General features: G+C 42.2%; 2 protein-coding genes across 2 annotated transcripts; both read left to right on the forward strand.

The window, feature by feature from the left end:
* The first annotated feature begins 138 nt into the window (after positions 1-138).
* On the forward strand, positions 139-7,213 carry LOC136109846 (glioma pathogenesis-related protein 1-like). The gene is made up of 6 exons (XM_065852780.2): positions 139-752; positions 2,933-3,178; positions 3,519-3,631; positions 4,491-4,573; positions 5,858-5,884; positions 5,972-7,213. The coding sequence occupies exons 1-6, from the start codon at positions 573-575 to the stop codon at positions 6,187-6,189; spliced, it is 867 nt and encodes a 288-aa protein (XP_065708852.1). The 5' UTR covers positions 139-572; the 3' UTR covers positions 6,190-7,213.
* Positions 7,214-8,781: 1,568 nt separating this feature from the next.
* GLIPR1 (GLI pathogenesis related 1) lies at positions 8,782-18,409 on the forward strand. Its single transcript, XM_065853364.2, has 6 exons — positions 8,782-9,069; positions 13,143-13,388; positions 15,423-15,532; positions 15,924-16,006; positions 17,419-17,445; positions 17,529-18,409. Exons 1-6 carry the CDS (start codon positions 8,890-8,892, stop codon positions 17,681-17,683), a joined length of 801 nt encoding a protein of 266 aa, XP_065709436.1. The 5' UTR covers positions 8,782-8,889; the 3' UTR covers positions 17,684-18,409.
* Positions 18,410-19,342: the final 933 nt, after the last annotated feature.

Below are 19,342 nucleotides of genomic sequence, written 5' to 3' on the forward strand. Positions count from 1 at the left end.
AGGTCAGAAGGTGTGTTCTGTAGCAAACTGCTTGTTCAGTAACTTTTTTTTTTCTTGTGGTGAGGTCAAATTTCAATATATGCAGTTTCCCTTAATCTGTTTATTCCTAGAGTAATTCTGAAATGGAAACAAGGTATTGCAACATAATTGTAATTGAGCTGCTGTGACTAAGCTATACCATAGGCAAACCTGCTGAACAGCGGATTTGTGTTTTGGTGGATGCAGGTTTTAAGAAAGCTGTTCTGCAGCATCTCTTCAGAGAAGACCTACAATCACAGAATGGTTTGGCAGTCAACCAGAATGGAGCACGCTCAAAGAGAGGGCAGAATTATACCTGGGGTGTTGTTCCTTGCTAATATGCATAGCAGGTGCCAGTTTCATGGTTTAGCAGCTGTGATGTCACATAGAACTGTACCTTATGAAGCAATTTCACTTCCTCTTGCTTTGATAATTTCAAGTGCTTCCACACCCAAATGACAGCCTCTAAAGAACTGCTTGCCAGTGTTATCTCCACCTAAGAGACTTCTCTTTTAAAAACTTCAAAAAGAAATTACTGAAAGCATTGAAGAATTATGAAAATCACATTTCTCTTTGCTGCGTTATTCTTACTGGATCTCTTCACTTACTGTCATGCTGATCCACAATATCCCTTGCCTGACATTGAAGATGCAACGTTCATTCAAGACTGTGTGAGAGCTCACAACAAGTTTCGATCACAAGTGAATCCACCAGCCAGCAATATGTTTCGCATGGTAAGGAGATGTTTGTGATCTGTTTGAAAATTAATATAGATTGTGCAGCTGATTTAACCCACCTTATTGTTCATTTGTTTTGTGCTTTTCTTTCCCTTTCTGCCAATGATTTTGTATTATATATGTTAGTACTTCATAGGAAATAGAAAAGACTTTTTACAGTATTGTTCAGTTTTAATAATTTGAAGGGAATTCCTTGTTTAGGCATGGATTGCTACTCTAAACTTTAATCAGAGCAAAGGGCTGTATTGAAAAATATAGTGTTAAGTTCTCAGCATTTCATTTACCTCTTTCTAAGAGAGATAGTAATCTATTTTATGGTAGTCCAGATTTCATACAGGGAGGCTGTTTGGTGTTAAAAAACTCCTGAATAGGCAGTGTGCACAACAGTATTCATTAAAAATCTATCATTTCCCCTTGTTTCTTGCAGTCTAGAATGTGTGTTGAATAAAGGGGTTTGCCAGGACCTCCATTTAGATACCTGATCTTCATTTGCTGTAACGGAGTTTGAGGAGTAGGAATAATGATGCCTGGGCTGGAAAGCAGAGCTTCCCATAAATATAATGGTTATGGATATGTAATGGTTATGGATAGGTCTCAGCTTGCTTGGTGGAATACATAAGGGAAAAAGGAGATAGACAGAGAGCTGAGGGAGGTAACCCCCATCATTTTGTGTCGTTACTCTGAGCCCTCCAGCAGCACGGTGTAGCTGGAAAGGAAGTTAGAAGCATAACCGCATGCACAAAAGGAATCACTTCTGTGAAAGGAAGATTTTAATTTATTGCCATTTTAAAAAACAGTGTTTAATTTAAAATGCTAGCTCACAGGAGCAAAGTTAGCTGCTCAGACAACACATCCAACAAGCCTGGAATAAGAGGAGGACAAATATACAGAAACCTCTTGAATCAAATGTGTTGCATTGTATTTAAAAGTTTGTGACTTTTCTTGCATGATTTTTTTACAGCCTTGAGCTCATGCAAGATTTTATCATCCCTAGCGTTGTCTAGCAAGAGCTGCACAGCCTAACCACAAGTCATGTGAAAGTACCTTCTAGCTTTTAATTTGTACCTGTTAATTCCTAGCATTGATAGTCTCTGGTCTCTGTATTGGAAGGAGCAAGTAATTACTGCTTATTTACCTGCTTCACAGAAGATGTCCAGTTGTCTCTGATCAACGCTGCAGAGTACTCTCCGTTGCTTTAGGACAGTCCTCCATGTTTGAGGATAATCATCCTTCTCCACGTTGTCTCTGTCCTTTCCAGTTCTAGTGTTCCCTTCTCAAGGTGGGGCCCTGCACACAGCATTTAACAGGACTTCTACAATGGTGTAATTATATATATGGTTTTATTCTCCATTCCTTCTCAAGGAATTCCCCACACTTTGTTTGCTTTTTAGACTGCCACTAAACATTGATTCACAAGTGATAATAGCACTCTCCAAGCCTGTCATTATGAAAATAAAGTATTTTTTTCTTTTTTCTTTTTTTTCTTTTTTTTCCTTTTCCTTTTTTTTTTTTTTTTTTCCTCACATCCTTTACTTATATTTCTCTGTACTGAATTATATTGCCTGGTCATTCAGTGGCATGAAATCTTTCTGCAAGTCTCACCGACTAGATTCTCAAAATCATCACTTGTGCCTCTCATGATGAGAATGATTCCTCCTCAGCCCAGCAGAGATGAATGAACCTTTTATTTGCTTTGGCCACACGCTGAGGAGGGAGAAGAGCAAAGAGGCAGAAGAGGCTGGGGAAGGGAGCAGCTGTTACTCTTTGCTTCTCCATCCTGGCCAGCAGAACAGAATTCCTATCTAGTCTAGTGATAATTGAGAAATGCAAATCCTGGACAGCCAGCAGCTCCTGGGCATAAAGTCCCTCAAGCCCCTCTAAGGCTGGAGTTTCACCCAGTTACCTCCTCTCAGGCACAGCAGCTTGAAGACAGCAATCCAGCTATAAATATTTAAACAAGTCTGATACAACAGGACAGCAGATAGATGCTATGTGTCCTGCAATATCTAAGGGAGAAAGAAGAAAAAAAATTGCTATGGGAGTAGAAATGTCAGAGAAAGAAACTGATAGGAAGCAGCAAAGAGGAAAAGAATTCTTCCAAGTTTCTGTTTAAAACATTGTAATTCAGCTAAGTCACTGCAGTGCATGTTCTGTTATGTCTTTTTCCTTTTCTACAGTCCTGGGATACTGCTTTAGCTAAGACTGCCAAAGCATGGGCAAAGAAGTGCAAGTTTAAGCACAATAACTACCTTAAAATGCAGGGGAAGGTGCACCCCACCTTTACTCCTGTTGGAGAAAACATCTGGACTGGCACAGCCACCATCTTCTCCGTGGACGCAGCTCTCACTGACTGGTTTAATGAAGTCAACAGCTATGATTTCAACACCCGTCACTGTAGTGGCATCTGTGGTCACTACACCCAGGTGAGCCTTACATGCCAAGTGCTTTATAATGCAATGGTTTCACAGAAAATCCAAGTTTGGAATAGACTGCTTTGGAACAGGAATTACAGCAGGGCTTTTCACCCACCAGTTTATCGCTGCATGAGATTGGAAATAAATGTTCTGAGCCCCAGGGATACCCGAATCCTTGTCTCAGTAATGTTGGAAAGGGATTATCCCCCAGACAATTTCATGTTTCTGGGGTAGCCACATAACAAATGCAAAACCACCAATCAGTCATTTGTCTGAACTGCCCATTAGGTTCTTGATGTTACTGCTGTGTTGGCTGTTTTAAACTTCCAAAAGATGCTTTGCCCTTCAGGTTGTTTGGGCAGAGAGTTACAAAGTTGGCTGTGCAGTTCACTTCTGCGATGCGGTTGAAAATTTTCCAGGACTCTTCAAAGCAGCACATTTCATTTGCAACTATGGGCCAGCGTAAGTTAGTTATGGTATTTGGGGTTTAGGGCTTTTTTGTCTGTGTGTTTGTGGGTTGTTTTTTTGGTTTTTTTTTTTTTTTTGGTTGTTTGCTTGTTGGTTTTGTTTGTTTGGTTTGTTTTAAAATATCCTATAATTTACCTGGTTATCAGATGCCAACAATTATTTGGGCAGTTATAACAAATTTCAGAAGAAGCTCTGTCTACATGTCACTAGTCCAAGCGAAATTTCCCCCAGCCATTGAAAGCAGAAACTGCTGGACATAGTTGGAGCTGCAGAAAGTCCCTTCCCAAAAGAGCACACAAACTGATCCTAGCCGAGAGTACTCACCATAACCAAGAGTGGTGGAATAAGATCTGGTTTGACTTCAGTCTCTGCAGGAAATGTGGGGAAGGTGCAAGCTTTCCGCTTGAGAAAGATTACATCTTTCTATAGCCCCACCTGAACTTCAAACAATACATTTTAATTGAAGAAATAGAAGGAAGACAGCTCTCTAGTTATCTCATACCTTGCAATTTCTGGATTTACCTTTTACAGATTTGTTTTTAAAATACAGGTGAGTAATAAGAAACTAGAGGCAAATTCTTGTATGCTTACACTGAATAATACAGTATTGTCTGAGAAGTCTAATTAATTTGAAATGGTGAGAGTCACCAAGCAGCTGCATCTCATGCCAGTGAGAGCTTTAATCTGATCTGAAAGAAATTTCAAGCAATTGCAATGATCAGTTTTTGGATAAAGGGATCCCTCCCGACAATAGCTTTCCATGATAAATTATTCTAACAATCTGATGAAAGCATGTACTTAAATTGCTTTTCAAACAACTGAGCTAACAAAATATCGTTCTTCTGCTTTGCAGGGGAAATTACCCAAGAAAACCATATGAAGCAGGACAACCATGTAGTGGATGCAGTAATGAGAAGTGTGTAGACAAGCTCTGTGGTAAGACCAAAGTGATGAACTAAGCAAATTGCATAGAAATAAAAGTGATGTAATCATCAGTGGCAATATAACAGCAAGTCAATTTGCACTAAGTACATACTTGGTCTGTAGCCCAACACACAGGAACAGTACCAAACTCTGGTAATGATAGTATAAGAAGGAATTAATTTAAATACTTTGCTGTTGAAGGCTCTCAGAGGTAGAAGACAGAGTTTATGATGAAGATAAGTATAACTTAGACTACTTTCTGCCTTTTATCTGATCAGGAAGTCAAATGTAAAACTTTAGCCACAACAAAAATTCCTCATCCAGTTCTTCTTTTCTAGCAAAAATGGTATATTTAATTTCGCTTTCTTGCTTGCTTACATGTTCTATCACATTTTCCAGAAAGCTGTAGTTCTGAACCAATAACACAACTATACTGAAAAGCACAGATTTGTAACTTCTGCAGTTTTTTGAAATACAGCTGTGAGAACTTGTTTTTCCACAGCAGTTTGGAGCTGTGGACTTTTATGTCACAACACTCAGTCCCAAATTAGGCAGAAATAGTTTTTAAATAAACAGACATTAAAGGACATGCAACAACGTCTTAAACCAAATATGAATTTTATACAGAGGTTTAATGGGGATGATCTCTACTAGGCAAGATCTAGATAGCTTCAGCTGTAGAAATAATTGAGCATTTGGTATTCTTATTTCCTTCTGTGATATCCTGGCTGACTCATCTTGAAGTCTCAGACTGATGCATCACAGGAAAAACAGAAACATCTCAAAGACTAGGGGGAGGGAGAGAAAGAAGAGAGCTTTTAAAAATTAAGTGCTAGATCTTACAATCTGTTTTACCATATTCTACAGGGCAAATCAGCAATTCCAATAGGATGATGCATGTAGGCAATTCTGCAAATGCATCAAAGCTCTTAGTAAAGGTGTACTTCTGTGATAAATTTAATAGTTATATTTGTCTGTAACTACTTAACTTTGGTTTGTGTATCCATTTTAAATAAATTCTATGTTTTGGTTTTTATTTGTTATCTTCTCCTCCCTATGACACAAATTCTTCCTAATGCAGCTGTTTCTTTTCTATTCCTCCTTTAATCCAATAAAAAATATGAGCCCCGCACCAGCTAGGAACCTGCTTGTGTTAGTCGGCTTCCCCCTTGCAGGATGGGGGTGATCTGATTGCATCATGCAATCAGCCAGGTAGCAGCCATGGTTTATCTCTTTGCGCTAAGAACCACCACTGAATGATAGTCACATTTATTTCCTCTTCTGATCTCTTTACAGAAAATACAGAACGTGAGAGGCTGATAGGTATGTATCGAATTGTTCTTAGTTGCTTTCCTCTACGTGTGCCTAAGTTTGATGGGTCTTAACAGCTATTTCTTCACTGTTTTTTAGATTATACCTACTGGCACCCAGACTGGGATACACAGCCCCAGCCACCACGGCCCCGTCCCCCCAGGCCTCCCACACCGCCGGCTGAGCATCCACATCCCTCTTGTGACCAATACTGTCTTAGTGTTTCAATTTTAAGGCCACTGTTTTTGATAGTGACTACTGGTGCTGCTTTTTTAGTACAACAGCGGTATCCAGACATCTTTTTTTATGAGAAATGATCAATTAAGATACTGATAGTGATCCTACCACTGTATTACTCTCAGAGAATTGCACATATTTAAAAAATCACTTAGTCATCTCTCCATTATCCTTGTGATGTTTATCCAGCATAGAAAGGGCAGCTTCTTCACTCAAGGGAAGATGTAAGTGGCTGCGCATAGAGTTTGTATAATCTATTGGCAGTAGCTGCAACATGCTTCTACGTCTGTAAGAGCATCTTAGCTTTAGCATAGGGGTAGATTGCTAGACGGACCACGTAGACTATATATTACTATATATGCTAACAAGCCTGCTGGAAACCTGGAACATCACAAAGCATGTCTGAAGTGGCACACTGTATCCGAAAGAAGCATTAACTCATCTCCATTAACCTTTATTTACTCCACACATCATTTTCCCCAGGTAATGGAGAATTAACTCCAAAGTATGTATTATTTTTTAAGAACAGAAAGAGTAAAGTTTGTGCTTTACTAGAGTTAGCCTATGTGTATCAGTCTCCATTATAGTTACTGTATTGTCAGCTGTACTGTTCTGTTCTTTCAGAGTTAAGCTTTGTCTTCTGTAGCTAGAAGAATACCAGAGAATGTTGATAGAGCAAGAAAAGCAGGGAAGCAGGGAGGAAAAACAGGAGAGGGAAGATTAAATGGACCCAGCACAGATTCAGCTTCAAAAATGGAAGATCACAGCCTCATTTAAAAAAAGAAAAAAAAAAATTTAAAAAATTGTTAATGGATTCAGTTTGTTTTTAGAGACATTTAGCCCTCAAACCCTATTGTCCCTATATACATTTGTTAGTAAGGGAAATAAACACATCTTTCAAGCTAAGAGATACTGTCTGATATTAGTAATGCATAACTACCCTATCAATATTTAAAGCTGTTTCTCCTGCTTTATCTTAGTCCTAACGTCTGGAGTGACTTAAATTCTGAGGCACATTGCAGCTCTGAAGGAGCATGGCTTCCCACAGAATAAAAATGAGCCGCAAAGCCTGGGCTTTTGTCATATGCTGCAAGATGTCACCATATAAGAAGGTATATGTTTAATTTCACAATTGGTAGTTCTTGTCTGGTGCCATCTTTTATACGTAGCAACAGCAAGTAGGCCAGGGATGGGCAAGTGGACACAGCTAGGACAGCTGACCCAAATTGACCAAAGGGATATTCTATACCATATAACATCATGTCCAGAAAAATAAAAAAAAAAAAGAAAAAGGGGTAGAGAAGTAAGAAAGGTGGGGGTGCTTCCTTCCAGGTGGCCATTGCTCAGAGACTGTCTGGGCATCAGACGGTCATTGGGCGCGGTGAGTGATTGTCTTTCCATCACTCAGGGGTTTTGTTTCTTTCCTTGTCTTTCTGCAGATATTAAGCTATATTTTTCCTGACCCACACTTCTCACTTTTCTTAGTCCTGTTTTCTCCCGTGTCCTGCTGGGGAAGGGGGAAGTGAGTGAGTGGCGACGTGGGTGCTTGGCTGCTGGCAGGGGTCACCCCACCACATTATTCTGTTCTAAAAAATGGTTTGTAGGGAAGTTGTGAACATAGTGTTTCTCATCCACGATTTCCTCAGAGACACTTTTCGCCTTTAAGTAGTCTCCCCTTGAATAGCTGTGGGAGTGTGACCCAAAGATGAGTGTCGTAGGGCTAGTGTTGCAGGCTCACAGTGTGACCCAGACCAGAAACCTGAATGTGGCTTTGCCACCAGCCCCAACACTACAGGACTGCATGGCCAGAAGTGACAACTGAGGGCCCAGGTGTTCAAAGGAGACAGATTCCTAAAACCAGTCCTGGAGTAGGAAGAAACCCAACCTCATTCCTACAGAGATGTCCAGGTTGGGACTGTGGGAAAGGGCCTGAACTTGATGAAAAGGTGACAGTTATAGGCAGTGTGAAGAAGAGTGTGGTGATGGTGGTGGGTCTGAGCAGGGAGTGTTGGGCATCCAAAACAACATGCATGGGACATCAGCTCCCAACTCATGGCTGCATAGGTGCTGGGCACCTGGCATGAGACAGCACCAACCTTCATAGCACTCAGCTCTGTTTGGGGCTTGGGTTGTATGGAATTAATTACAAATTTCTAAAGCATGGAAGGAGAAATTGATAGTAACACAGATCACAAGCATATGATCACAGGAAAAACACATCAATAACTGCAGCATATTTAAATTGCATTTCTCAGCCAAACTTAACCCTCCAGTAACTCAATGTACAACCAAAGTGACTGTTCATACTGTAGTAAAAGCCATAGTTCAAATCAATTGCTTCTCACAGCACTTTGGCTCAGGGTATCTGCTGTAACACCAATGCTATTTTCATGAAAAGCAGAAAATGTATCCAAAACTTTAATCCATAGTGATATAGTGATTGCTATGGATGGGATGCTGAGGGCCAACAAAACAAAACAAAGCAAACACAAGCCCAAAGGACAGGACAAAATAAGCTTGCCCATCACAACTAGAGAAGAAAAAATAAGACAAAGCTGCCACAGCTCTGAGGTTAACTTGTAGCTTAATTTCCTCATTCTCATAGCCACGCTCCTGCATTATGACTCATTTCCTGTGACTAAAGCCATATTCAGTTACCATGGCTAAGATAAGTCCGGCCCACAAGCCTTCCAAGCAAGACGCTGCTGATGGAGCCAAAACCACTTTGTACAGCTGAAACACTCTGCTCTTAAAAGCTGGAAGACGAGAGGCTGAGAATCATGAGGAGTGTATTTTTTGCTTGTGTGCTGGTGTTACTGCAGTTGTGTTGTTCCTCTGGCTCCTATCAACCATCAACACTGCCTGATGTTGGAGATCCAAAGTTTATTGAGGAATGTGTGGAAACTCATAACAGATTCCGGTCTGGAGTGAATCCACCAGCAAGCAACATGCTCTACATGGTAAGGGGATGTTCATGACTTACATGCAAGTGTGTAGCATTGTGATGGTGTTTATGATTCTCAAAGATTGTTTTGTGATCAAATGCAAAAAAAAAAAAAAGAAACTAACTTCCTGGAGTCATTAGACCTACTTCTTTTTAAAACAGAGAAAAAGGCTCTGATTATCAGATGGCTTTATGCAATCGTGTGTGTGTATAATTCTGCCTGGCTTAATTTCCTCATTTGAATCCCAAGATTTCAATGCTCAACCTAACGCTGTCATTTTGTGCTGTAAAAAGCCTTCTCGTTTCAAGGCACCACAGCTCAACAGCCCAGGGTGTAATTTATGTGCAGACCCAAGCACAACCTTTCATACTTGAGTCAGCAAAGGCAGAGACCGTTGCCAAACAACACTGGAGAGCTGTCTCTAAGCTTTCTTTGCAAGGCTCTTGGGGATCGAGCCAACAGAGCAGCTGCTTGCAGGTGCTGGGGCTGCAGGGGAAGCCAAAAAGCAACAAGTGCAGCCGGAGCGAGCGCTGGAGGTATCAGGTCCTGCACCACTCTGCCCTCCTTCCTTCTCCCCAACCGCATCGGGGCCAATAATATCTGCAGCCACTGTGCAAAAGGCAGCCTGGCTCCCCAGGGAAGCAGTCACGGCCCCAAGCCTGACAGTATTCAAGGACAGACTAGACAGTGCCCTCAGACACACAGTGTGAACTGTGGCATTGTCTTCTGCAGGGTCAGGAGCTGGAGTCAATGATCCTTATGGGTCCCTTGCAACTCAGGACATTCTATGATTCTGTGATATCCAAACCGTTGAAGCGGCCACTTCACATTTCACCGGCTGGGTGGCACGTGGAAAACCCATCAAGGAGGAAGCTGTAAATACATGCACAAAGCTGGGCTTATGGCTGAGAAGCCCATCTCTGATTTGTGAGATGTTCAATTCCAGTAGCTTAGGAGCTGCCTCTTGCAACTTCCATCACCATTTGTGCTTTGATTGGGTAATATTTAAGTTTCCTCCTGCAATAACCTCCACAGATCTATCGGACGGACCACAGCAATTGTCCTAATTCTCATCTCCTTTTGCTTCTCTTTCTTGCCATCTTGCATGGTCACCACCAGAATACGACATAACCGCATCCATAGATAGCAACACCTCAATTAAAGTTCAAAAAAAATTAAAAAGTGCATTTTCTATTTCTAGTTGACAAACTCTAAAAGAGAAGCGACCTTAAGGGAAGGGTAGGTGAGCAAAGAGCAAGCTCAACCTGACAGGAAACTGTTTAGTTTCTCTTCTAGATGTGTCTTTTACTTCAGCTTTCTTCAGCTGGGTGGTAAGAAGCCTTTCCAGTGTGGATCCTCAACTTCCACTGCATATTGCTCCAGACACTGTTTTCTAGATTGCTTCACTGGTCCCATGCTAACCAAATCTTGCTGTGATGTATTAAAAAAACAGTATGCATCTTTTAAAATTGGGGTAATTTTGTGCCTAGTTTTTCCTTTTCAAAAATTAAAGAACTGAAATCTGTGGCGGGGAGGAAGAAAAAATGGATTAAGAAACAAAGAAAGTTTATTACAAAAAAAAAACCACCAAACCAACAAACAAACCAAACCAAACCAACAACAAAAAACAACTTCAAAAACCCTAAACTAATCATAACTTTATTTTAAAACACTGTAAAGCCCCTAGATCTCTTTCAGGAAAAAAAAAGAGAAAGAAATACAATACCTGATAGTATCTATTATGGAAGTAAAAGCATTGCAACTGAAAACAGCATATTTCTTAATTTTTGAATGGCCTTTATCACTTCAAAAATGAGGAAATGAAGATTACTTCCTTATTTCACAGGGAACTTCTGCTTACTGTAGATGACTGTCCACCAAGATAAATAAAAATTAAGGCTATGAACTCAGGGCATTTCCACCTTTTGGAAAAGGAGTTTTTGAAAAAAAATTCAAGACAGCAACTTCTTTAACTGCAAGTAACAAAACCCAAGCAATATTGCAATACATTTATTAGAAAATAATAATGTTGATCTAACACTTTTCTACCTGACAAATGTTACCCCTTTCCCATTCACTCAAAGCGTTGCTTAGGTCTGCTCTAAGGTTCTTCAAAACCAGCAGAAAGTGTCTCACCAGCTTCATCAGGGCTCCACAACAATCTCCTTTGACTTACTGCTGCCTCACATCACTTTTCACAAATCATCTCGCTTATAAAACCAAAATTGAGAAATAGTTCATCAGTAAAAAAAAAGTGTAATTGCTCTTTTCTCAAACAGCAATAATATCTATCTGCAAACCTCCCTGTCTTGCGCATTTTCCCTGTGCAGTTTAGTCCAACCTATTTGCATAAATGCAGTTTCATAAGAAAATAAGGAGTATAATTGTAGTTATACTAAAGATCATTCTAGAATATAAATTTCTGCACATTGCTTTTACACCAATCAGCCAGTTCAAGCAGTCACACAAAAAAGGAAAGTACCTTTAAACTTATTACCTTTAAGCTTATTATTATGTATAGCTTTATGAAACTTTAGACTTATTATTGATACTATTATAGGATGAAGGAGAGAAGAGGGGTGCAGACCCTCAAAAAGCAGAATGTGAAAAACACTGAGGTGCGTCCGCCACTGTCATAAATGTTTCAGCGGGGTCTTCTCCTTGCGACCTCGGAGCATTGACAAGATGTGAACTGCAGCCTCTCTCTTAACTTGCAGTAATGTTGGGACTGGAAGATAACTTCTGTACAATGCCCAATTTTGTTCATTGTCCTTAAAAGCTACCACCTAAGGAAATATCAACTGCTCACTTGAAATAAGACCCCCTACCCGAAGTTTACATTTAATATTGGATACACTGTGTTCCTAGGCAAATTATTTATGTGTTAGTTTTTGTGGGCAAATACACACCTCCCCCCCTGCCAAATGTTAGCCATAGGAAGAAATGGAAGACATAGGTTACAAAAATATTTTCAGATTTCTGTAGATGTATTTTGGTACGATCTTGCAATTTTTAATTAGTTATTGGTAACACAAACAATATACAAATTGTTTCAGATTTATCTAAGGTACAAAGAAGTTATATTATGTAAAGCATAGCCATAAAAACTAAAAACCACCTTTTCCTTAGTCACTATTACTGATCCACTCAGAACAATTTCTCTAGTGATTCTATGTTTGCAGATGCAACTGAGATATTTTAATCCATATAGAAAAGGACAAAAAAAAAAGTGGTTTGTTTTTTTAAAGTCTAATACAAAGTAGTTCAGTATCGAACAACTTGATTTACATGGCACAAAATGTAATTAGAACTAGAGCCATACACTCATGGTACTGCATTTTCTGGGAGGTACATTATTGTATTTGCTCAATCACATTGTGTGCCCAAGAAAATCCAGCAAAACCAGACACCACCTCCAGGGCAAACAAAAGACATTTATACAACTCAGTTGCTTAAATAACCACTTTCTATAGGATTGAATAGCAAGTGAAGAGTAATTTCATACATGCAAACTCAATACTAGCATTTGAAGCCACCAAACACAAAGATGCAAACCAAGGGGCTGTCACTGGATGAGTGAGTGCATCTGCCACAGGAGCTGAGTTTAGACTGTCCCAAAAATCCCAGCGTGCTTCTGAGCTGACCTGCAAATAGTGGCCTTCATGCATGAGGCTGCCCAAGACTCCGGTCTGATTGGTAAGGTAAACATACCCCCCAGTCTCCAGATTTCCTGTAAATTCACTGTTTAAATTACATTAACATTCTCTCATGGCTGGCACAGCCTGAAAATGCACATCGCACCCCAAACCTATTTTTGACTGACATACAGCTCTCGGTGTCCAACCAACCCATCAGCCAAGATCACCCACCACCCCAAAAACTTGCTCAAGTTTTATGAGTAATTAATTTCAAAGTAGAAATGATCCTACAAGTCCATTTACCATGTAACTCTGTATATCTCAGCAGAAGCAAAAACCAAACAAACCTGAAGCACATGCAATACTGAGATCCAGCTTCTCCCAGAAATTACTCTAAACAACTGCATTTCTAAGATACCAAAGTGATTTTTAGTTGCCTTTATTTTGCAGAGCTGGGATCCAGATTTGGCAAAGACAGCGAAAGCCTGGGCAAAGAAATGCCTGTTTAAACATAATACGCACCTCAGAGAACCAGGGCAGGCTCACCCCAAATTTACCAGTGTTGGAGAAAACCTCTGGACTGGCACACTTTCTGTTTTTACTGTGCAAGGAGCCATCACCACTTGGTACAAAGAGGTCAGCGCCTACGATTATGCCACCAACAAGTGCAGAGGAGTATGCGGCCACTATACACAGGTAGGCATTCCATTTCTCCATCTAAACCACGAACCAGTATTACCATTTTGACACAGAAACTCTAGATTTCTACTGAAGATTCAATGAACTGGTTTTCAAGTGCTGCAGTCTCATTTTATGCCTGTGTGCACAAGATGCTCTCATGTTCCCGTTTTAGGGAGGAAAAGAGTCACTGCATTATTATTTTTATGTCAGTTGCAATTTGCTTCCAGGAAGAAAACAGGACAGCCATCACGCAGTCAGATTTAGCCAAGCTGTGGCCATAAACCAGGCAAGGCAATGGCTATGAGCTGCAGCATGTGGTGGGATGAGGCTGTAGCTCTAGCAGGCAGCATCCACATACCAAGGGCTGGGGAAATACTGGCATGTAAAGAGGTGACTGCAGCTCTGCAAGCATCACATGTGCAATTTTTCCCATCCACAATTCCCAAAGAGGCCAAAGTGAGGCAGAAGAGTGTCACTGCCATGCCCTAGTCACTAACCACAGCTATGGGAGAGCAGGATGGCTTGTAACAGTGACTCTAGGGATTATATTTTAACCTGAGGCTATTTAATATTTTCTGTGGAGATACACATTTGCATTTAGGACTTGAAGAGATGAGCTGAAGCTGGTGTGGTATCTGCACAACACATGCAACACGTGCAGAGAAGACATTTGGATGCAGGAACCATGAAGGGTGATAGCGTGTTGCTTTTTGACCTTGCTCACAAGGACATGGCAAGAGTCAGCATCTGGAAACTGTAGTGAAACACACCTCACCTGGCATTAAGGTGCAGTGGTGTTTACCATACTGTTTGTAGAGAAGCAGCTCAGGCAGTTGCATGGGGAAGAATGAGAAAATAACATTATTCTCACTTGGAGTCAGCAGTGGTAGTGACTGTAGCTATAAGTTGTATATCTGCCAGCTTTGGGAGCCATCCTTGGGTTTGCACCTCCAGGGAACCCCTTGTTCCTTTTCTCTCTTTCCAGCCACAGAGAAGTTTCCCCCTGGGTACAATTACTGATTACTGTAGATACTAGAACCACATCCCCAGCATATGCCTCAGTCAGTGGCCACCTGGGATGGTGAGGATCCTGTGATTTGGTCCTGTACTGTCCTTCAGGATCCAGTTGTCTATGACTGGCGTTGGGAAAGAGCCTCTGCCCTGCTGCTGCACTGAGAACACGCTCAAGAGCCTGAGGATTGTCCCCTTTTCCCAGAACTGGCACCAAACTGGCACAAACAGAAAGGGCCAGGCCTCGCCTTTGAGGCGGTGGAGGTACAACTGTGTTTCTTCATCTCCTGTGCGGCCAGGATCTCTCCACATCTCTCACATAGTTAGTCATCACTGCTGTTGTATGGGGGCACCACTGTGCCCCCATCTCCCCTCCCTCACAGGGTTTGTTTGTCCAGGACTGCAGCATTTAGCGGCACTGAAATCTCTGAGCTGGATATAGGATGCAGGATCAAACCAAATGGCTTCTGGTAGACAGAGAATCACTAGATGGTGTCATGCACTTGCCTCTAGATTTTCTTAGTCATGGCTGTGATGCTAAAAAGCAGGAAAATAGCCCAGACATGCTCCTTCTCCCTGCTCCTTCCAAAACACCAGTGCCTTCCAGCAATCTGTCCATGTTTCCCTGCTGGATTTATTACAAAGGAAATCAGCCCTCTTCAGAGCTGTAGCAGATCATTCAGCCTTTTCTGCACAGATTTCATCTGATCTCTCCCAGCAGGAAAGACAGAAAGCTAATAGATTACGTTGAAGCAAAGGAGATGAACTTCATCTTTGCAAGAAAGGAAAACTACCTGTTACAGCCAGTTATTCCTTCTTTCAGAGTCATTTTTACAAATATCTGGTAAAATGGGCAAAATAACACAGTGTTTTTCAGAATAAACTATGATTTCAAGATCCATCAGTGATGCCTTCCCCCATGAAGCTTGTTCCTCAGCCAATCTGATGTTGTGAAACAGAGGAGAGAAGGTTTTCTCTCTAATGCTTCAGATGCTAAAGCAAAGCTTTCATCACCAATGTACCCATCTGTTTTTGCAGATTGTTTGGGCTACAAGCTACAAGGTTGGCTGTGCTGTCCACTTCTGTCCCAAGATGACAGACATCTCCGTAACCAATGCAGCACACTTCATCTGCAACTACGGGCCGGCGTAAGGTTTTTCACTACAAATATTTCACAGGATTTCGGTTCTACCCCTTCCTTCTCACAGCGTGCAACTCTATTAGATCAGTCCATCTATTTCTGTGTTTTTTGAGAGCCCACAGTCTCCACACACACAAATTATCCAGAGTTGAGACTATTTTAATTCCCAGGTTAGCAATACTGCTGTCTCCAGGTTTCTAGACAGGGTGCCCAATTACACTCAACCTCTCCTGTTTTGCTGCCTATCTTGGGCACAGGGCACTCAGACAGGGACCGTCCAAAAACCATCTCCTTATCAACACAAGTGAAGCAGAACCCAGGTTAAAAACTAATTAGCGGTAGGTATTAAGGTTCTCATCCCAAGGGTGGTTTGAGAGCAGTGTTACTTTCCTTTGCAGTGGGAATTACCCATGGCACCCATACAAGACGGGAGCAGCGTGCAGCGACTGCAACGGCGAGCAGTGTGCCAGCCGGTTGTGTAGTAAGTAGTAGACAACCAGCCCTCCTCCCCAAGTACATATAGAAAGGGAAGAAGCACACTAAAGATACTGGCAGGTGGCAGGCACAGCACTCTCCTGTTCCTAAATATAGTCTGAAAAACTGCAGCCAGAAGCCAAGTGAGCAGTGATGCACAAAGAGAGGGGAGAAGGCCCCAAGGAGCCTGTTTTCTATTTTGGGGAGTGATGTGTTTGGTTTGCTATTTGGGTGCTGGAGAGTATGATACAGGAGATACAGTGGCTCCAGTTTAAGGTGTCATTATCCCTGCCAGAAGTTACTGCTAGCAGAAATGGGAAGCACAGAAGGGAATCCACGTCCCCTCCCAGGGGTTCCAGTTTGCTACCTGGTGCATGATCTGCAGCGTGAGCTGGTGCAGGTCCAAGCCAGCCTTGACCACGCTGTGCGCTGCAGGAAAGGAGAGCTGCCATGGCCCTGCCAAAGCTGCTTGCTCCAGTGAACATCAGCAAGGCCATCTGCTTTCCCCTAAACACCGGGAGAGAGCCAAGCTGACAAGTGAGAGCCCTTCACAGGGACATGGTGCTCAGCCTGAGTCCCTGGCAGCCCACCTGATTCTCCTGCACTTGGCTTTGCAGTGGATGGATGGAGTCAGGAGGGGAGGAGACCTTCTGTAATTCTCATAAGAAGGACAGGGCACTGTACTGTGGACATTCCTGGGGGAGCTGAGGGTATGGTCACACTTCTGCCTAGCACTTGACCCCAGGTCAACTAATGGAACAGGAATGTGGTGTTAAAACACCAGCAATGCAGGAACAAGAGAGAGTCCCTGACACACGGGACTGTTTAATGTTAGCTACAGGCCAAGGATCTTAAAGGCAAAGCACTGGGCAAAAGCCAAAATGATCTTGGGAAGCACACCTAGGGGAGTGAGTCCTCTCCATGCTAGCCACTGGTGGGAGGAGAAGTCATAGCATCATGGAATCATAGAATCATTTTGGTTGGAAGAGATCCTCAAGATCATTGAGTCCAACCATTAACCAAGCTCTGGCACTAAACCATGTCCCTAAGAACCTCGTCTATACATCTTTTAAACACCTCCAGGGATGGTGGCTCAACCACTTCCCTGGGCAGCCTGTTCCAATGCCTGACAACCCTTCCCACGAAGAAATGTTTCCTAATATACAATATTAACCTCCCCTGGTACAACTTGAGGCCAAGTCAACACAATGTGATCAAGAACTCTCCAGCAAAGCCCTGAGAATCACCGCAGGTCTCTCCCAAAGTCAGTGGGTCTTTGCTTCTTCCTGGAAAGAAATGCAGCTCCCATAGCTGCATTTGTGAGCCCATCCTGAGGCTTACACTTCGTTCCCTTTGGCTTAGACTCAAATTGTTTATAACATGTAAGTCTGCTTACGTGCACTTCTGTTCTCTCTCTAGGAAATGCAGAACGTGACAAAGTCACTAGTAAGTACCACCAGAATTACTGCTTCCATTTGTTGCCCTTGGTGCAGTTATACTTGAAAACAAGTAACTTGTTTTGTTCATAGGTTATTCCAACTGGTACCCAGAGTGGGACAGCAAATCTGCATGTGACAAGTACTGCATCACTGTTGTTGTTTTAAGGCTGTTACTCCTTATCCTGACAATTCTGACCACCTGGCTGCTACCAAAACGCTGGCCTGTAGCACCTGCCAGTGAGTGACACACATGCAGAAGACCACAAGAGCCCTTGAATCAACGCATCCCTTCCCTCCAGATAAGTTACTGGCAACACAAAGATTGGTAGAGACATCGTTTGCATCCACAGACATACCATCTTGGCTGCAGGCGGCAGCTAGGAGAATTTCCTCATTGCCCAGTAAAGTAACTGGTTTTAAATTACTCATGTACGTTTTCAAAGCGAGTGGTGTGAATGGGATCCGGTGGATATGGGAGCATGCTGCCCAGGCAGCACACCAAGGTGCAGGCAGCTGCCTGCCACACTTGCTCAGGAAGGGCTGCAGGAGTGGCTGAGGCCCCAGGCAGATCATGTATCTCTTGTTCCTATTGCACTCTTTCCTCAGTCACTCCCCCAGCAAGATGCAGAGTAGCCTCGAGAGGTTTTTCATTTAAGCATTTTTTTAAAAGAATTTTTGGACCCCTGTGAGCTCTGACATTTGCATCCTGGGGCAGGCAGTGTGTTTCCCAGTCTTGCAGTGTACTGGGGCCATTGGTACTTCTTTTTGCTTGGAATTTGGTTTTGAACACATCACCTGTGCCAAGACATAGTTTCACTTGTGTTTACACATGATTATTTATCACTGCAGTCTTTTGTGGTTTGTTTCTTTTATAGGTTTTTTGGGTTGTTTTGTTTGTTTGGGGTTTTTTGTGGTTTTGGTTTTGATTTTGTGTTTTGTTTCATTTTGGTTTGGTTTGGTTTGGTTTGGTTTGGTTTTCTGAGCATAGAGTTTTTGGATGCTGTTTCAAACAATAAATCTTTATTACCTGCTTCCCATGTACAGCAATTGTGTATTTGCTACATGACCTAAAGCTTAACTGCTGGTGCACAAAAGAACCTCCACATTCAGCTCCAACCTGTACAATGCTGAGAAACACAATGCTGGGAAAGATGGCAGAAATCTCCAAATAAATTCATGCTGTGCACATAGTTATGCTTTTGACTGAACAGCTGCCAGAGGCTGAGTCTCCCAGAACCTTCACATCTGGAGCAGGCAGAAAGCAGCAGGAGGCTGGAAGGAGCGGAGCTGCACAAGCACACATCTGGACCATAGCGGTCTGTGTTTATTCAGAGGTGGGTTTAGATGCCTCTGCATCCTGCCCTGCTGCATGGCACAGGCACACAGTGCTGTAAAAGAAGCTGGGAAGTTCCCCTCACCGCTTGTTTCTGCAGTTCTGCCCCTGTGGTAGCTGTCAGTGTTTCTGCATTAACCAGTCCCAACTCCACTGCTTGGGGGGTTTCTGAACTGAAAACACTAGAACTGGGACCCAAAGTTTCTCATGTTACTCTTCCAGGTAGTTAACTGCTTGCAGTAGACTCATCTCAGAACCACAGCATTCCCTGAATAAATCACTTTGCAAAATGCAAGTATGGCTGGGGACAAAATTCTGAATTTTGACCTTGATATATCTTTGCTCTTCATATATCTTTATATTTAGTTTCTTGGCTACCAGAGCTTCTGTAGCCAAGACATCACACTCACAGACAGGAGATGAGCAGTTTCTTTTCCACACTTCAGTGACAAGGGCCCAGTAACCATGCTGGCTTACTTGTGAGAGAGCCAAGCTCAGTTCTGTCTTCCAAACTAGGCAGATTAGGTTGTTTAAAACAAACAAACACCACAAACAGACAACAAACAAACAA

Source organism: Patagioenas fasciata, chromosome 1 (assembly GCF_037038585.1).
Source record: "Patagioenas fasciata isolate bPatFas1 chromosome 1, bPatFas1.hap1, whole genome shotgun sequence".
In the NCBI taxonomy this organism is placed as follows: Eukaryota; Metazoa; Chordata; class Aves; order Columbiformes; family Columbidae; genus Patagioenas; species Patagioenas fasciata.

Bases quoted from the DNA above. Each gene is read 5' to 3' on its own strand.
- LOC136109846 (XM_065852780.2), top strand. From the start codon at position 573: ATGAAAATCACATTTCTCTTTGCTGCGTTATTCTTACTGGATCTCTTC. The intron at 3,632-4,490 runs GTAAGTTAGTTA...TCTGCTTTGCAG, and splicing joins ATTTGCAACTATGGGCCAGC to GGGAAATTACCCAAGAAAAC. The intron at 5,885-5,971 runs GTATGTATCGAA...ACTGTTTTTTAG, and splicing joins AGAACGTGAGAGGCTGATAG to ATTATACCTACTGGCACCCA.
- GLIPR1 (XM_065853364.2), top strand. From the start codon at position 8,890: ATGAGGAGTGTATTTTTTGCTTGTGTGCTGGTGTTACTGCAGTTGTGT. The intron at 9,070-13,142 runs GTAAGGGGATGT...TTTATTTTGCAG, and splicing joins CAAGCAACATGCTCTACATG to AGCTGGGATCCAGATTTGGC. The intron at 17,446-17,528 runs GTAAGTACCACC...TTTTGTTCATAG, and splicing joins AGAACGTGACAAAGTCACTA to GTTATTCCAACTGGTACCCA.